Source organism: Microtus ochrogaster, linkage group LG10 (genome assembly GCF_000317375.1).
Source record: "Microtus ochrogaster isolate Prairie Vole_2 linkage group LG10, MicOch1.0, whole genome shotgun sequence".
Taxonomy (NCBI): Eukaryota; Metazoa; Chordata; class Mammalia; order Rodentia; family Cricetidae; genus Microtus; species Microtus ochrogaster.
Window position 1 is genome coordinate 1,664,380 of NC_022035.1, and position 18,883 is coordinate 1,683,262.

Consider the following 18,883-nt stretch of genomic DNA (forward strand, 5'->3'; position numbering starts at 1 on the left):
TCACCAGTGTGCTGACACGGAACTGAATGTCCTCAGTGAAAGGCAAGTTGGGCGTGGGGTGAGGCGGAATCTGTCTTTGTTAAAGGTCGAATGGGACGAAGAATTCAGTTGGCTGCTGGTATATCTGAAGGATTGTGTCCTGAAGGCAGAGACAATCAAAAGGATACAATTCCAAGAAAGGAAATGTACCAAAAACCTGGAAAAATGGACCTAAAGTCACTAAGAAATTATTCTTCCACATCACCTGTTGAGAGTTCTTTAGCCTCCCCCACACAGCACAGCACCACCAACTAGGACTTGGTGTTCCAGTACATGAGCCTATGGGGACATTTCTCATTCAAACCACCACAGCACATATTACTTTAAACCAGAAGTCAGTGGTTTTATTAAAAAAAAATTATTAAAAAAGTGTTGCCTGGCTAGAGAAAGGACAGCTGGGAGACCGGAAGTATACGGATGATCTCTTGTATTGGGAGCTCCAGTTCGCATGTCTGACACACTTGGTGTAGCTATGCAGCGCTTTTAAGTCTTTGCCCACATTTCTTCATCCTTTGAGAGATAGGGACAAGCATAACTCAGGTGTGAGTGCGCAGCCCAGATGTTCACCTCGAGCTCACCGAGACCTTAGTAATGTGTTTTAGATTTGTCTTTTTGTAATCAGGTCTGAGTCTGATCTTTTATTTGGAGGTAAATGTCTTCAGACTTGAAATGTGTCATAGCTGTAGCTCAGAACTTTTGCTCCCTTACTCCCCATTTACACTGATTCACAGCGCTGCGGAACCCTAATCTTTGGTAGCTCATGGTGTATGCTGTGTAAAGAAAACAGAGTTTGATAGGAAAATGTGAAACATGATGAAATATATATAGAACTCAGAGAGGTTAGCATTTCTATGGAAGACCAGGTTTTTATGATGGCCGTATTAGGTTACAAAACACATTCAGATATGTTTAGCCAATGCTAGGACTTATGGTTTATTAAGAGAAAAATCTTTTCCTGTTGTGTAGTCATGGTCTCCACTGAGGCTGCTGGAATATGGTGCTGAATATTCCCCGGTTGTGAGGCAGTGTGTGCTGGGGGACTCATCCAGCCTGGTCTGCCAGCTGTCCCCTTTGAGGGGATCATGTATCTAGTGACTCTTAAGGGATATGTATCATCTGGGAGGCAGGAAAAGTCACTAAAGGAAGTTCTCATCATTTCTAGTATCTTCACCTTGGAATTTCTGGAGATACTGGTAAAAGTATGTAATAAAAAAAGTAAAATAGAATAACAATACATAAAATTTAACAGAAAAGCAATAATTTCTCCCAGTCACTTCTGCTAATGGTGCAAACCACTCAAAGAATAATAGTTTGTTATCTTCAAATAGCAAACTTAATGTAGGTAGAACTTTAGAGAGTCACAGAGCTGAACATTATCTGAGATCATTTACTTTATTGTTCTCATTTTTACAGATGAGGACAATGGCGACCCAGGAAGGTCAACTTTCTTAAGATAACCCGAGTGGCAGAGCAGATCTTCTGAGTCTTTCTGCTAACGTCTGTTTGTAACTAGCGATGCTAATGAATTTCTTTTTCCATAGAAAATTGTTTAAATTGTTCATTTACATTTTGGAAATGTATAAAATCAAATTCTGAGAATATTTAATATCAGAAAATATTTAACCTTACAACAACCAGCATTTTTATATTTCTTTTCAGATGTTTTCCAAGGCACAAACCTTACCTCAGTTTAAACTATGACTTTCAAAGTCACCCTTTCCTGAGTGAGGCACAGCCCCTGTTTTTTATAGGCAGTGGTGTCTTGTGCTGCTCATGTATTTATCTTGAGTTCTAATAAAATTCCATTAGAATACAAGACAAGCATGAAGAATATCCTAATCTGTCTGGAATATCTGATACCAACTTTGAATTCTGGTAAATTTGAGCTTTTTGCCCTAAATCCAAGAAACTAGATTAAATGCAGCAAGTGTGTTTCTTCTGTCTTCCTTTTAACTTGATCAGCTGGTGGTAACCATTCAGGAAGCTGGGAATACACTGCATTGCTTACCTAGCTCCTGGACAGTCTGCTGCAGAAGGGAATGGTGGCCTGGTGTGGTCTTAGGAGCCCATGTAATTGTAAAACTGATTTTGTAGCCCAGAGGCTAACTTTTAAAGATTATAATATTTCTTAATTTTAAATAAAGTTTTATTCTTCTGATTGATTAGTGTGTTCCAGTCACCTATCACTGTAACTCAAGGGAAAAATTTTTCTATTTTCATATGGTGAAAAAATTCTTCCACATAAACATGAATACAAAAAGCCATTGTGAACTAAGCCCAGAAAATTTCAACTGAAGCATGGTATTATTATTATTATTATTATTTTTTTTTTTTTTTGCTCAGCATGCACAGTTATTTTCCACTGAGCAGGCCTCAGCCAGATGTCTGCAAGAAATGTTAGGCTGACTTTCCTATATCATACTCTCAGAATTAAAATAAAAACACTTTCTAACTAAGCTGTCTTGAATGGTAAGTCAGATCTTAGCTCTTTGGTTGTTGAGAATCTAGCCTGTGGTCATTTGTTAATATTTAAGATTAAAGCTTAATAATCCTTTCTTGAGTTGGTGACAGCTTGACTGTAAGCATTCTCTAAACTAATTGGAAAATATATCTTATTATATTAAATATAGCTAGTGTCCTTTTATTATAAAAGAATTATAAAACATAAAGTCTTTTTGTTCCCAGTTTCTTGGGCACATCATTATAAACATGAGTTTTCATGATATTAGTTAGTACTAGAAGCATGACTAACATATAGATGAATTAATTTGAAATCCAGAAAGTTTACTTTGATAGTATATGGAAAAGACTTAATTCCTTTTTGTCATTCAAGATTTCATTTTTGAATTGATTCTATCTTTTCCCTCCATGTCAATATTCTATTGTTGATAACCCCCCCCCCTTTTTTTTAACTGGACATCAAGCCCTGGATCTTGTGCATGCTAAGCCAGCCATTCTACCACTGACTTGCATACTTGCCCTTTCTTGTTTTTATGATTAGAGATAGGGTCTGTTATATACCGGGCTGTCTTCTCACTTCTGGGCCTTCTGCCTCAGCCTGGAGTAGCTGGAATTCTCAGCATGTGCCATTCCTGCTGGTTCTGCTCAGGCTCCTCTGATAGAACTGAAGGTTTGCTAGTGTAGGATGGTGAGTGATGGGTATTCATTCATTCGCCCATGCTCAGCAGCAGAAGCGGAACATAGCAAAAAGCGGGACAAGCCCAGTCTGAGAGAAGCAGCTTTCTCAGCCAGTTGTGGATCCTGAGTTGCTGATACTACTTTTTGTTGTTCTGACTCTGAGTCATGCCTTCTGACTGTAGCTGCTACTAGGCAGAGTCTTGTGTAGCCTGAGTTCTGGGGAGTAGAGTAGAAAGAAGCTAGCAGTTTTAATCAGATAGTGGAGAAGATCTCTTTGTCCATTTTGCCAGGTTATCCCGAGGACTTGAACAGCTCTTGTGTTTTTGTTAGTTTGACATGGTTTCTCCATGTAGCTCTGGCTGTCCTGAAACTCTCTGTGTATGTCAGACTGGCCTCGAACTTGCTGCAGCCCTCTGGGCTCTGTTACTTAGGCTGGAGTACTGGCCTTGAACCGTTGTTTTGCTGAATGAATAGAGTTCCTGTTCAAGGAAGTTAACTAAGTTACACAGTTTCCATGAGAATCCTATTTACTGGTAGCATCCCTTTTAAGAGACATCCAACAAGGATCTTCTGTTGAGAAGAAAGAATGCCAAGTGCTGGAGATACAAGAAGGAAAAGTACCCATCCTATGCTGAAGATGCCAGATGGCGATGTGGTTTAAACAGTCTAGGAGAATTACCGGAGTCACTGTTCCATTGCTGTGGCAGCTCCTATAAGTGAAAATATTTAACTGGGGGGCTTGCTTACACTTTCGGAGACTTATTCCATTATTATTATGGTGGGTAGCATGGCAGAAGGCAGATGTGGTGTTGGAGAAGTAGTTGAAAGCTACATCCTAATCCAGACACACAAACACACTGACACACACACACACACACAGAGAGAGAAAGACAAGAGAGACAGAGAGACTAAGCCTAGCATGGACTTTTGAAACCTCAAAGCCTACCAATACAGTTCCTCCAACAAGGCCATGATCCTTCTAATCCTATCAAAGAGTTCAACTCTATTGTGACTAAACATTCAAAGACCTATGAGGTCTTATTTTATCGAAACTACCACATTCCACTCCCTGTCCCAATAGGCTCATAACCATAGCATAATGCAGAAATGCATTCAGTCCAACTTCAAAAGTCCCCATAGTTTATCACAGTCTTAACAATGTGTAAAAGTCCAAAGTTCAAAATCTGAAACTCATGACATTCTCTTAAACGTAACCCCTATAAAATCAAAATAAAAAAGCAGATCACATCCTTCCAGCATATGATGGCACAGGATATACATTACCATTCCAAAAGGGAGCATAGTGCCAGGATATTTTATCAGAGCTTTGACTTTTATTTTAACAAGAAAATTATCATGAGCCTTGCTGAAGTCTTTTCTGTGAGCAGTTTCTGAGGTCATGGAGTCACCTGATTTAAAACACCGATTCTCACAGTATTTACAAAGTTGTCAGCTCGATTACAAGATGTATGAGGTTAGAGTTAGTCTTGCTCAAGGGCCAGGGATCCCCAGATTTGACCATTAGTCCCCTGATAATGGTATCTGGCAGTTTTCTCTTTAAACCAAGAATGACGTGACAGCATCGTCTTCCACATGTTTTCACAACGATCACTTGTCTTGCTTCCTGCAAAGCACTTCTGCCTGTAAATAGGGGAACCTTGAGATAGAGATTTAACTATACGTTGGTCTTCCAGCTGCCCCAAAGCCCCACTCTGCCTGTCTGCCTGTGCCTTTTTTTTCTCCTGTGTGTCACTTCATTCCCAGTCTCTTGAATGGCTTCATGTGTTGTACTTTTATTCTTGTTTTTCATTTCTACCTTTTATGTGCTTCTAAGATTCCACCACTGCCTTCTCCTGCCCTAATTATGATTTGCTGACTGTCACCAGAGCTGGGAGAAGTCTCGGGTTTCACTCTTTGCAGGAAGAGCTAGCTCTCTTGTTCACCTCTCCCCCTCTTCCCTGGAGGGACTTAGCCATTGCCCCTTGTGTTCCTCTTCAGGAGTTGTGTGGGTTGAGGTCACAGGTCATTCTCATTCTTAGTACTTAGCACAGCATCAAGGGAGCTGGTGCTCAGAAAGAATTTGAAATGAATCAGTGGCAGAGAGAGAGGGAGAGAGAGAGAGAGAGAGAGAGAGAGAGAGAGAGAGAGAGAGAGAGAGAGAGAATATGAAGGTTGATTATTTCTATATCAGTGGTTACCATTCAAATCTTAGCAGTCTGAGATGCTCATATTTAAATTCTTAAACTATTTTGTGTCTTTAGTTTCCATATCACAACTATTTTACCTTGGTATATAATAGAAATGTGCATATATGTTCAATTGAAACTGAAAAAAATTCTAAACTAATTTTTAAAGTACAATGAGTATTTTTTATACATGAATAAAACCTGATGTTTTGAATTCTGTACTTTTTAACTTTCTCATGCTACTCATGACCCATTAGATAGAGTCACAAGTTGTATAGATTAGAGTTAGCACTTTGAGAGATGTTTCAAAAAAAAAAAAAACCTTGCTGCAGGAATAAAGACTTGAAGTGCTTGTTACAGTCCAAGTTGAGTCAAGGGAGGTAAACCAGTAGTGGCACATACCAGGAGAACTTTTCAAGTAATTGGCTCATATAAATGGAGTGGGCTGTGCGGGATGGAAAATGACTGAGAAGCTAGAACACCGATGCGTGGATGTAGTCGCAATCGCAGATGGGGTTTTGTCTCTAGGAAGCCCAAGCTTTCTGCTCCAGGCTTTTCAGCTGATTGAATTATGAATAAAGATCACTAAAGATGATCTCTTTTTTTTTCCTTAAAAATCTACTAGTTGTGGAGTTTAATGTTGTCTACAAAGTCCCTTCTTGATGTCATCTGTCATATATGTTAATAAGCAACTGGGGGCAGTAGCCTGGTCATGTGGCCACATCAAAGACCATCACAGTAATTGAGGAGTCTGTCTTCAGCCCTGTTTGTCTGAGGGTCAGAATCAATTTTAGTTCACTATCACTAGACTGTGTTACAATCCTCTCTTGCTTTACACTGAGGCTAACCTTGTGATCTTCACTTACTTCCTTGGCCCATCCATCCGCCCATTTTTCTTTCCTTGTTATGATTAAATACATGGGCTGGGTACTTTGTAAAGAATGTTTGTTAAGATCACAGTTCTGAAGATTCATGGGCATGCAACTTTCTCAGCTTAGTTTTGGTGAAGGTCTTAAGGCAGATGCACAAGGGAGAGATCAGGTCACCAGACATGATGCCAGAGTCCTTTCCAAATGCAACATCTTCGGGTGGACCAAGACTCTCATTCGACTCTACTTAAATTCTGCATCTTTTCCCAGCTTTCCACCCTGGGGATCAAGCATGTGACACCTTAACCACAGGGGATGGATTCAGATCACAGATTCAGTAGCTGATATGTCAGCCCCCTTCATGGTTTGGTATTCTCGTCACCTCTTGTTGGTCAACATATACTTTCTGGTAGTTCTGCTCTCATGTTAGGTATTTCAAATAATCTCCTTGAATGGGCTGTTTTATTTGGTATCCAATCTAATCTCGGACGTGAGTTGCCATTCCCAAGGTTAAGACCTTAGAATTTGGAGTTCTTAGTTCTCACCAAAGATAGAGAAACCCTTGAAGCTCTGTATGTCAACTGTGAACTTGTCTTTCATTTCTTGAGAACTCAGTCAGTGTGGCTGGTACCCACTTTCTCGTGGCTGACCTACACACAGTGTACTTTCCTCCCTTTGTGTTGTCTGGATTCCTGTCCTGCCTGGTTTCTGTCCTCCCACCAGGTCCTACAGCTGTTTAGTCCCAAAGGAATCACACAGAGGTCTATATTAATGATAAACTGAGTGGCCCATTAGCCCAGGCTTCTTATTAACTCTTATAACTTATATTAACCCATTATTCTTATCTATGTTAGCCACATGGTTCGGTACCCTTTTCAGTGGGGTAGGTCACATCTTGCTTCTTGGGTGTCTGGACAGGACTGTAGAGGGAGCCTCCCTCTTCCCAGAATTCGCTTGTTCTCCTTGACCTGGCTCTACTTCCTGTCTGGTTGTCCCGCCTATACTTCCTGCTTGGCTACTGGCCAATCAGCATTTATTTAAAACACAATTAACAGAATATAGACAATTGTCCCGCACCACCACTGCTTTCCAGTTCAGGGGAGTTTAGAACAGTCTCTTTCAGTGGACTTCTGTGGGCTGTGTGACAGTGAATGGAAGAAGCAGTCAGAGCAACTGCTACCACAAATGCTGGACCAGAACTGTTTTTCCAGCTCACCCTAATGAATTTGTTAAAATGCACACATTTCTGGGAATGACTGGTTAGTTATTCCACTTTAAAAATTGCCCTTGACCAACCCCAGAAGAGTTATAATTTGGGGTAATTAGTCTTTTTGATTTTTATTTTTTGATTTTTATTTTATTTTATTTTTTTGCTGGGGACATATGTCCATTGGGAACTGTACCAAGGCCACAAATTTCCTTCATACTGGCTACCATTTGTCAGCTTGCAAAGCATATGTCTCTGATTTAAAATAAAAGATGCACTGAGCTGAAAGAGAACATTGCTAATTTCTCATGGCAATGTTTAATTGTTTATAATAATTTGAAAACACCAAGGAAAACATGACCAGTTGTGGATTACCCAGTTATCTGTTAAACTGTTCACTAAGGAATATAAAAACTCACTGATTTGGACTTGTCTTAGAATTTCATGAGTTCGGGTTGATTCACATCTTTATTTGTGAACTGCATTTATAAGAACATAAAAAAGGCTTTCTGTACTTTAACAACACATATTTATAGATAAATGAGATAGATCATACTGAATTCTGTTTTCCTATACATAAGAGATATGAAACCTTGTGATTAATTTTATTTCACTGAAAATTTCTAGACCTACAATATGGCTCATAGCACACAGGCGTCCTTGCTGTACAAGCCTGGCCGTCTGAGCTCACTGTCCAGAGGACACATAAACAGGAAGGTGAGCACTGACTCCACAGCACTGCCCTCTGACCTCCACATGCGTGCCAGAGTGCATACATCACTGTGCACAATTATAATCATCATAATAAAATATTTTAATTATGTAATTATTTTTTGAGACAGAATCTCACTATGTAGCTCTTTCTGGTCTAGAACTCAATACATAAACCATGCTTACCTGAAACTCTCAGATCTCTATTGCATTTGCTTCCCAAGTGCTGGGCTAAAAGGTATGTGCAACCCTGCCTGGCAATAATAAATTTTTAAAAACAAAATTGGTTTGTATGTGCTCTTAAGAATACCACTTATTTTTATAAATATGTATAGATATGTGGGCATATATACATATATATTAAAGATTTAACTTTATATGTACATATTGGCTTTTGAAGAGTCACTATAACTATTTGGAATTTGAAGTGTTTATATCCTCTATATTTGATTATTTTTAATTATCTCTGAGAATAAGATAGTTAGTGCCATCACTAATCCAGAAATGGATGCTTGATTTTATCATGTTTTTTTTCTGCCTATGAATTTCTATGAATATATTGAGAGAAATCACAATTTTCATCATTTCGGATAATACAAGAATAATACTATCAAGGTTGATATTAAGAAGACTCAGCAATAAAAATTCTTTTTTACTTTTCAGTATCTCTACTAAATATGAACACCATTTTGCTCATTCTTTTCTGTAGTTTTTAGCTAAGAACTGATCCTAGAAATGTTCTCCATTCTCTGTATGGGACGGGCCACAGGACACGTGCTTCATGCTCTGTAAGGGATGGGTTACAGGACACGTAGTTCATGTTTTGTAAGGGACAGGCTACAGGGCACATGGGTCATATTCTGTAAGGGCCGGGCTACAGGCCACATGGGTCATGCTCTGTAAGGGACGGGCTACAGGGCACATGGGTCATGTTCTGTAAGGGACAGGCTACAGGGCACGTGGGTCATGCTCTGTAAGGGACGGGATACACAGCACGTGGGTCATGCTCTGTAAGGGATGGGCTACACAGCACGTGGGTCATGTGGCAGGTGCATCCAGTCCATGACCAGTAGCCACCTCGAAGTGTCATGGTCGTATTTAAGGAGAAGCTTGGGAGAAGGACTGGACTGCCCTGGCCCCTCTTGTGGCCCCTAGGGACTAGGCTTTTGGGCTCCAGCTGACCTGAAGAACAGATGGGTACACCTACTGGTGATTAACACACTTGAGAGCTCCCTGGGTTTTGGTCTCACTCCTCACATCTGCCTCTTGACTCCAGTTCTCTGTCTTTATACCAAAACCAGATCTTTGCAATTATGCTGTATGAGCAGGTGCTCCTTTTAGATGATGGGCTAGCTAAAATGTTTGCATGGATCCCAGTATCAAACAGATGCTTAGTCTTGCTCATGCTGTTTGCCCAGGGTAAGTCAAAGGGAAGCTCTTTTGCTCGTTGTGGTTGCTCGTGTTCTTAACAGTTTCAGAAGGCCCATCTTTGTTATTTCTCACATGGTAGCAGCACAGGAAGCCAACAGGGTTGGGAGGTCTTGTCTTGAAATAAGATACCTTAGATGGGGAATGACATACATTGTGGGTTTTTTCTTTGGAAACTAGCAGCCAGTAGTGTAGTATACCCCAATTTGAGAAAGTTGGAGACATAGTGCCTAGATGTGCCCATGAGGAGGACTAGAAATATTGCTTAGCCTATTAGCGTCTTCATAGACAGACTAACTTAACTTTTCTTCAGTATGGCAGGCAGGTTATAAAAGTGAGCTTGGTGCACATGTGAACAAACATAAATTGACTCTAAGGGCTCAGGGGAAGGATTGAGCCAGGGGTAGCCATGGCTAGCCTGATACTCTTCACAGAGTGGGCCAGGGTGGACATAAACTCATAGCCATCTCCTTGCCTCTGCCTGTGAGTCCTGAGAGTATACATATGAGCCACCATACTTGCCTTGACTTCTTACCTTCATTTTCAGGTGATGTGACTTTTCACATGTGTTAATCTTCAGTCTCATCCCCATCTCCACCTTACTCCTGAAGCCAGGCTTGGAGTCTCTTTGTGGATCTGTGTATATGAAGGAAGCCATTTATATAATCGACTCTGTCAGATCGGGAGGTCTCTCACAAATCTTGTTTTGCTAAATTATACTGTGACAATTATCTTTTATACAAATGAAAAACTCTCCATGTTGCCCTCCTGGTCCTTTTTTTATCTGAACAGGGAAATAAAGTTTTGACTTTGCATTTGAATGCCTGCTAAACCATGTAGGGATAAAGTATTGACAAAATTAGTAATGTGATAATGTTAATATCATGACTGTAGAAAAGCATAATGAGTTCAACTAGAATAGATGGACAGTGGGTCCTAGTGATCCATCCTTCAAACATTCCACAGAGTTGTGTGTTTATGAGGGAATGCTGAAAAACAGAAACAAAACAAGCAGAAGCTTACCGTCAGTTGTGACCATGAAAAAAGACTTATTTCAGAGTGGCATGCAGTGGCTAGGAAGGACTGGAGGAGTCAGAGGGGTCAAGGGCAGCACAAGGCCCACAGGATCAACTGACCTGGGCTCATAAAGGCTCACAGAGACAGAAACAGCAACCAGGGAGCCTGTACGGTGCTGACCCAAGTTCTCTGCATGTATGTTATGGTGGTGTAGCTTGGCATTCTTGTAGGACACTTAACAGTAGGAGCAGGATCTGTCTGACTCTTTTGCCTGCTTTTGGGACCCTTTTCCTCCTTCTGACTTGCCTTGTCCAGTCTTAATATGCAATGAGTGCCTAATCTCATTGCAACATGATATGCTATGTTGGATATCCCTGGGATGTCTTCCCTTTTCTGAAGAAAAATGGAGGAGAAGTGAATGAGGGGTTGGGGATGGGAGGAGAGGAAAGAAGGAAATTGCAGTTGGGTTTACATGAGAGAAGAATAAAACAAACAAAACAGTTGAGAGCTGGTTGTAGACCCCAGCAACCTGACTGTTGAAACTGGCCCCATCTATGCCTAAGGTCTTGAGAACTGGCCACACTGCTGGCAGCCCAGGTCATGACCAGATACATTTCATACTCCCGAATGTAGATTCTCCAAAGCGCTCTCTCCAGCTGTAGTCGATAAGACTTTACTACTTTAGAAGCTTAAGTGTGGAAATGCTGATTCTATCTATGTGAAATGCTGTAATTGTCAGGAAGATCCGAGCACTCTATAGCTACAAACTTCAGCCCTATGTCTGCATGCTTTTAAGAAAAGTGCATTTCTCTGACCCCCCAAATCTATGTAAGTCTGAGAATTTTCCATTGAAGGTCTTTGTGACAGCAAATTTTGGAGTCAGTTTAGGAGGCTAATGCTTGCCAGTGTGGGGCAAACATTTTTCTATGTGTTTCCAGGAATGCATTTTTCCCCAGGTGATATTATTAACATTTCAATTAGTAGGCTAATATGGCCTGTGCTTCACAATGTGCCTGGGTCATGCGCATAAATTGATGAACTTCAAAGGAAGGAAATCTGCCGTAGATGGCATTTGGGCTTCATCTACAGCACCAACTCTCCCATCTCCAGTCTGCTTCCTGCCATATGGATTTTGTATTTTTGGACTGTGGAATCCACTTTAACACAAATCAAATCAAATAAGATACATGTCATATATGCAGAGTTTACTTGTATGTATGCATGTATTCATTGCTTTTGTTTGTTTGGAGAACAATGGTAAATAACAGTGTTTTGTTGTTGTTGACTTTGGACCTACTGTGTTTTCTACCTCCTATAAACTGAGACTGTGCTTACAGTTCCTGACCGCCCTAACCCAAATAATCACACGAAATCTATATTAATTACAATACCATTTGGGCCATGGCTCAGGCATATTACTTCTTAGCTGTTACATCTTAAATAAATTCATTTCTATTTATCTGTGTGGTGCCACAAGGCTGTGTCTTACCTGTAAGTTTCTGGTGTTCTCATTCATCAGCTACATGGCACCTGCCTCACTCTGCCTCCTTTCTCCCTGTGTTTAGTTTCGTTTTCCCACTTAGCTCTATTCTACCTCGGTATAGGCCAAAGCAGCTTCTTTATTTACTAATAGTAATAAAACATTCACAGCATACAGAAGGGAATCCCACATCAACCCCCTGCAGTGTGAATCTCAGGACATTTTTATTTTATTGTTTATTTTCTTAAAATTTGTGAAGCAACCTTGCCCTTGCTAACTTCCTAATTAGTACTGTCTTTGACTTTCAAATTTTTAGTATGAAACTTTGAAAAATAAACATTGTTTTTATATGTCTATCAATTTTTAGAGTTGTTCAAAAATTGTGTAAAATTGTTAGAGTTAAAGAAAATTTGTATAGTTTTATAGTGCCTGAAATTTCTTCTGAATTATGTAAATACATATGACATATTATTGATGTATCTAGCTAATGTCGGAAGCCATTAGCCTTCTGGGTTTCCTACTCACAAAGATCCAAGCTAGGACTAACTAGCATTCCATTGAAAGATTCTAATTAGAAGTCTCCACTTCAAAGATAACTATCTTAAATCCGTTAAGCCAGCTTGATAATGAGTCCGGTTACAAATGGTGAAATGGGTGATGTGGAATTTTTGTAAATTGACTTAAAAACATCCCAAGTAAAGGGACTCTGAGCAGGTAAGGCCAGTGTGTTTCTGGCTCTTGGACTGGTACCTGGCTGTAGTCTTCTTGGTCCTCTGCTATGGAAGAGTCTTGATTGGTACAAACAGGGGCTGGGCACATCCTGCTGAAGAGAATTTATGAAAACTTATTATGCAAATTACTTTTCCGAATAACTGAAGCATAGAAATTGGGACTTTGCTGGATTTATAAGACAGGCTTCTGTGCCTCTTTCTTATACCTCAGGCTCAGAATATTTCTATAGATAGCAGAATTTGTTTGGGGTTTTTGTTCATTGTAATGCAGTTCAGACTTATATAGGCGGAAACTAAAACCCCTGCCTCCTTAGAATCCTCCATGGACTGATAATGTTGAATCCCAACACTGAACAGCATGGCCTCCAGTTTGGCTTGATTTTTTTCGCAGCACAGAACTTCCCCAGCCCTTGGTCTACATGCTTGTTCTTAATGATTGGCCTGGGCAAGTTGGCCTCGTTTCTGGAGAGGGACGACATTGGTTTACCACCAAATTTCTCTTAAGAATGTGGAGACGGGAACCATCATCCAGAGTTTGTGTTAGTTGCCAATTGGAGCCTCTTCAAGCTGGTCACTGAAATCCCAAAAGGGTGAAGTGTGAGTCTCCTGAGAAATCCGTTTGTGGGAGTGTGGGAGTGCCTGGCTTGTCCAGCAGTGCTCTGCAAAGCCATCTTCTGGAGCTCAGCATGCTCGAACCTGGGATAGTTTCCATCTTTGATCTATCAGGAAGATTAAGCAGAACCCAGCCTGCAGCTACAGCTATGACCTGTGGAAGCATCGTGGGAGATGCCTTCCACTTGTATTTACATGAAATGTGGGGTTTATTTTGACTTGCGTTGATTAAAATGCATCACAAGGAAATAAAAGAGATGTATTACTTAACTTTGAAAAGTGTTGTTCAAAGTATTGAACATGTAAATAAGATAATGGTTCAAGTTGGAATTTTATAATAAGCTTTTGTTCTTCCCTCCTTGAGTTTTCACAGCCTGGGGTACCTGCTCAGAAGTGTCCTTTCTTAGTCTCATTGCAAAGGTGTTAATCCTGAGACCCTGACTGCTGAGAAGCAGAGATGAGGTCATGCGGTGTTTGCTTTGATCAAGGAACAGAATATTGCTTTTTGGCATTGAGTCAAGAAGCCTTAAATTTAAACATCCGTTTGTTTGCTTTTCTCAGTGAAATAACACAGGAACAATGTAAAGGTGACTGAACTAAATATATGTATCTTGACGCTGTTGACTCTGGGGATCGTGGATACTGCTACAGAGAAGGGAAAGGCGGGCAGTAATGCCATGGTGGTGCAGGAATTTCCGATTATTTGATTGTTATCCCTGTTTTTGCAGAGTAAGATAACCATAAATAGTACAACTGCACCAAGAAAATTGAGAGAGTCAAGACAATGTGGACGGAAAAGGAGATACTTATCTCACCCAGTCTTCCTTTCACCTCTCAGGGTCTTCCTGTCCCAGGCAGAATAAAAATTGGGACAAACAATGACCTGTTGTATAATGAGAGTTCATTGTTCCAGACACAAGTAGGAATATTCACAGTCCAGTCTACATTCTAGCATTGAATTAGCTATGTGGAGTTTTATTTAAAGGCCATTAAGGGCAATAGTAGATGAAATACTAAAAACTCCTTTAAAGTGAGTTGTGTCTAGGGAAATACCATCTTTGGAACTGCCTTGGGAAAGTGCCTCTGCCCATGTTGAACCAAATACAATTTCATGGATTATCTCATTTTATTTTTGTAATTTTCTGGTGTGATATTATCATTATTATCATTATCAGATTTCATAAATGGCTGGCAAAAACTACATAGCTGGAGAATTTAAGAGGTTTTAAATTCGACTAAAAGTAGTGCCATGACAGTATGATATGGTAAGTGGGGATACCAATCCCTGCAGTGATTTCTGGCTTCCTGATCTATGTGGTAGAGTCTTCCATGCTATGAGAGATGCAGGCCTCTTTAGTCACTTAGCTGTCTGAGATTTCTCTGCTCGCCAAGCCATTTTCTCTGATGAACATTCAGGTAATTCTTGCTTTGAGCTGTTACGAATAGTACTCCAATGACCCTCCTTGTACATCTTTGTACACACGTGTAGGTCTTTCTATGAGTATTTTGATATAACATTAGCTCAGCATTGGTTTATGTTTTCAGCTCATTTGTGTGTATGTGTAAGGGAGGGGAGAGGGCGGGAGAGAGAGACAGAGACAGACAGAGAATATATGTTAGAGATCAAATCCAGGGCCTCATGCATTTTGGTGAACCTTCTGTCACTGAGATGTGCTCAGTTTGTCTAATTGGATTTATTTTTGATGGGGACTTACACTGTAGTATAATCTTGAATAGAACTCTCTTTGTAGTCCAGATTTGTCTCAAAACTCTTGGTCAGTTGTCCTACTTTAGCTTGGCAAGTGCTGGATTGCAGGAGTGAGCTATCACACTCAACTTCAGTTATTTATTCCTCCTCCCATATAGTCACCAAATGGACAGTAATGGAAATTATTTTCCCGTAATTCTATGGAAGAACACGATACTTCCTGGCTATAACTTATATTTGTGTAATTTTTGATGAAGGTTGTTGACGCTGAATTTTCAGCTAGTTGCAGTTCTTTGAGTTGAGAAAGCCCTTTCTGAATTTTATCACAATATTTTACTTTAATCCCTAATTTTTTTTGTACCTTCATTATGTCATTTCATTGTCAGGGAGGTTAATTTCTCCTGTTGTTTTTTAACACAGTTCCCCTTTGTAACCCTCACTTGGCATTGTACAGAGATGTTCCTGCCTCGGCCTCTGAGTGCTGTGACTACAGACAGTGCCACCATTCCAAGCTCTTTAATTTTTATTAATGCAGGGTTAGTATTGTGCCAAGTGTCTTGTAATTGCCAGGCAAGGCTTCAGCTACTATGTTCCCAGCTTTTCAGCAATGACTTTTAACCAACCCATTAGTTTTCATTAAGACTTCTGATAACTGTAAACTTCCCTGCAGCCTGATAGTTATACATAATTTTGCTTTCAGCACTATTACAGTATATGCGGTTATTCTTCTGTATCTGCATGTTTTATATCAACTCAGTGACTGCACACTGAAAACATTTGGAAGTATGCATCTGAACTAGGATTCTTCCTTGTCGTTTTTACCTAAGTGATGTGGCATATGAACTCTGTATACAACTTTTACATTTTTGGGGGTTATAACAGTCTAAATATGGCTTAAAGAATATTCAAAGATATGTATAGATTATACACAATTACTAAACAATTTTAAATGATGCCCTTGTTTATACATCTACAGATTTTATACCCAGGGATGTAGGAGGTGCTTGAACCAAACACCCAGTAATGCCTGAGGATAGATAGCTATTTATCTTTTCCTAGTCAATCTGAATTCTATTTTTGTTAATGATATGAATTCCTAATATTTATGTGGAGATCTAACTCCATCCATATTATTAAGTACACCACTGTAACTAATTTAAATAGAAAAGAAGTGGATAAATTGTTAATATATCTAGGATTGAAGTATATTTAACTAATGCTTTAACTAATGAAGTTTTGATGTAAGTTTTTTTTAATCATGGTTATGTTTTTCAGCTTATCAATTCCTCCGCCCCCCCAAACAGGTGTGATTTTGACATTAATTGACTTAATTTACAAATGACTGCAAACTGACATTTATAGTAAATTGGGAGTCACAGTAGTCTTTATAATAGTGAAGATTTTAGTTTAGAAAAATAATGTGGAATTATATATAAGGCTTTCTATATTTTATAGAGAAGGAAATCCTTCAACATTATGAGTACTTATCATGGGGCCTTTATCTAGGTTTTCAATTTTGTTATGTTTTCAAAAGTTATTAATGTTTTGTATTACAAGCTTTAAATATTAACATTGCATTACTGAACTTGTTAGTTTTAGTTATTGTTTGTTGACATCCATTTCTTTTCCAGGTCAATAATAGCTATTCTGTAATACTCAATTCTGACTTTTCTTTTTCAATTATGCATATCTTTTTTGTCTGTGTGCCCATATAGTTTCTCAGATCACGAGTGAGCTAATGATGAAAACTAGCTCCCCAAGTCTAGCACTATAGCTGAGTTGGTGAGCTAAAATTTGGTTGGACTTCGTAACGATTAGACAACCAGAAGCTGGAAGTGAAAGATAAAATGGTCTAAGAAAATGTCATGAGTTTTATAATTTGATAAGGGCATAGAAAGCATACTTTCTGTAAAGATAAACAAAACACTAAACTCCCTGGCACAGAGATGTGCATTCTAATGTAATAATATTTACTATGGTGGAAAAACCTAGTAGAGAGGAAGTGAGACTCCAGGAAGCATGAGATCAGAACATGGAGAGCAATGGGAGGACTGGTCAAAGGAGGCACTGAGGTCCAGAACTTCCACGACATGCTAGTGAGACGTGAAGCCCAGGAGGTTCTTGCTGTGTCTGCCCCTGTGTGGCACTCTGTCTGTCTGTATTCTTGGTTTACTCCAAAGGAGAAAATTGCAGTTATTCCAGTAATGCATTTAAAGTTTCCCCTGGAGTAGGGAGGCCATAGACTCATTGCCTTCATTATTTACCTTCGTCCATTCTTCTTTATGTTTTTATTAATATATATTTTAAAAAAACTTTTTACTTCCAGGCTTTAAGGTTTTGAGGGGAGGCTTGCAGAGCCTTTTTAGACGTAATTTAGATGGTTAATAAATTTTGAATTGAGTTGATAATGACAGCTTTTATTCTAGATATTGATTGTGCTTTGTAATAGATATATTCCTTTCTTTCAAATGCTCCTCAGTGTCCTGAGTGACCTGATAACTACTTTAGTTCCTTTGCAAATAGGCACATTTATTATGGCTCTGTCTGAGGGTCTCACATCGTCTTTTGAATGCCTTCAGTTTGAAAAAGACTGTCAATATCTTATTTGTTTTACAGCCTTTGAGCAATATGTTAATAGCAATTTCTTAGAAAGATCCAATGAAAATTTAATTTAAATGTATATACAAGTAAAATGACAGATGACAGATGAGAGCAGTTTAGAATGGAAATCAATTTCGGAAAGTCTGTGATTAAGATTTAATTATAGCATCGATACACTATACCTCTGGGGCTAATATAGTCCATACTGTAGGACAGTTTCAGTTTTGGGTTTTGGCAAGATAGCTTCAATGTATTTTCCTCTAGTTTGACCAGGACACAGAGCGTTACACTAGTTACTACATTCTGAATAAAAAGTTTGATGAATATTACCAGTCACATGAAGCAGCCTGTGGCTACTGATTTCTCTTAACGTGTAGAGATTGACAAAGTGACTCATACATTTTTAACTTATAAGTTATTTTTTTTTTAATTTAGTTATCTGTTTCTAAACATTTTGATTAAATTTAAATATCAAACGATTGCTAGGAGAAATGCATCGGGTGATGGGGAATACCTTGCTAGGTAAGAGAAAGAACTTGCAGGCATAACAGCCTGAGTTCAAACCAGAAATCATATAAAAATCGAGGTCTGGCTTGTAGGCTGCCAACAAACCCAGCTCCAGTCTCAGTGAATAAGGAGAGTGATGCAGCAGAATGCTCACCGTCATCCTCTGGATTCTCTGCGGGCATCACAGATAGACACACCCAAAATATACACCACACCCCTAACACACACACACACACACTTATATGAACACACACCCAAAATACACACCACACTCCTACACACGCACTTATGTGAACACACACACACAATTAACAGAAATAAAGAAGAAATGCACCATAGCGGTTTTTCATCGGCATATGTAGTTTAGGATATTAAGTGGCATCTCTTCTGTATTATCATTTACTCTTGACCTTCTGCTACAGGTGTTTAACACATACTCCAATGAGGACTATGACAGGAGAAATGATGAAGTTGACCCTGTGGCTGCCTCTGCTGAGTATGAGCTTGAGAAACGAGTGGAAAAGCTGGAACTTTTCCCCGTGGAACTGGAGAAAGGTATGTAGTAAGGAGGGTGCTGGTTTTCCCAAAATTATCACACAGAAACCAACCGTGTTAATTAAATCGCTGCTCGGACCCGTTATCTCTCGCT

At 39.4% G+C, this 18,883-nt stretch overlaps 1 protein-coding gene across 10 annotated transcripts in view; it reads left to right on the top strand.

The window, feature by feature from the left end:
- The window catches only part of Ppp1r9a (protein phosphatase 1 regulatory subunit 9A), a 280,210-nt gene that overhangs the window by 138,769 nt on the left and 122,558 nt on the right, over positions 1-18,883 (top strand). For all 10 annotated transcript variants that reach the window (XM_026787519.1, XM_026787520.1, XM_026787523.1 and 7 more), the window contains exon 3: positions 18,657-18,789. In XM_026787519.1, coding sequence (XP_026643320.1) covers positions 18,657-18,789 — 133 coding nt within the window. The remainder of the gene's footprint in view (positions 1-18,656; positions 18,790-18,883) is intronic.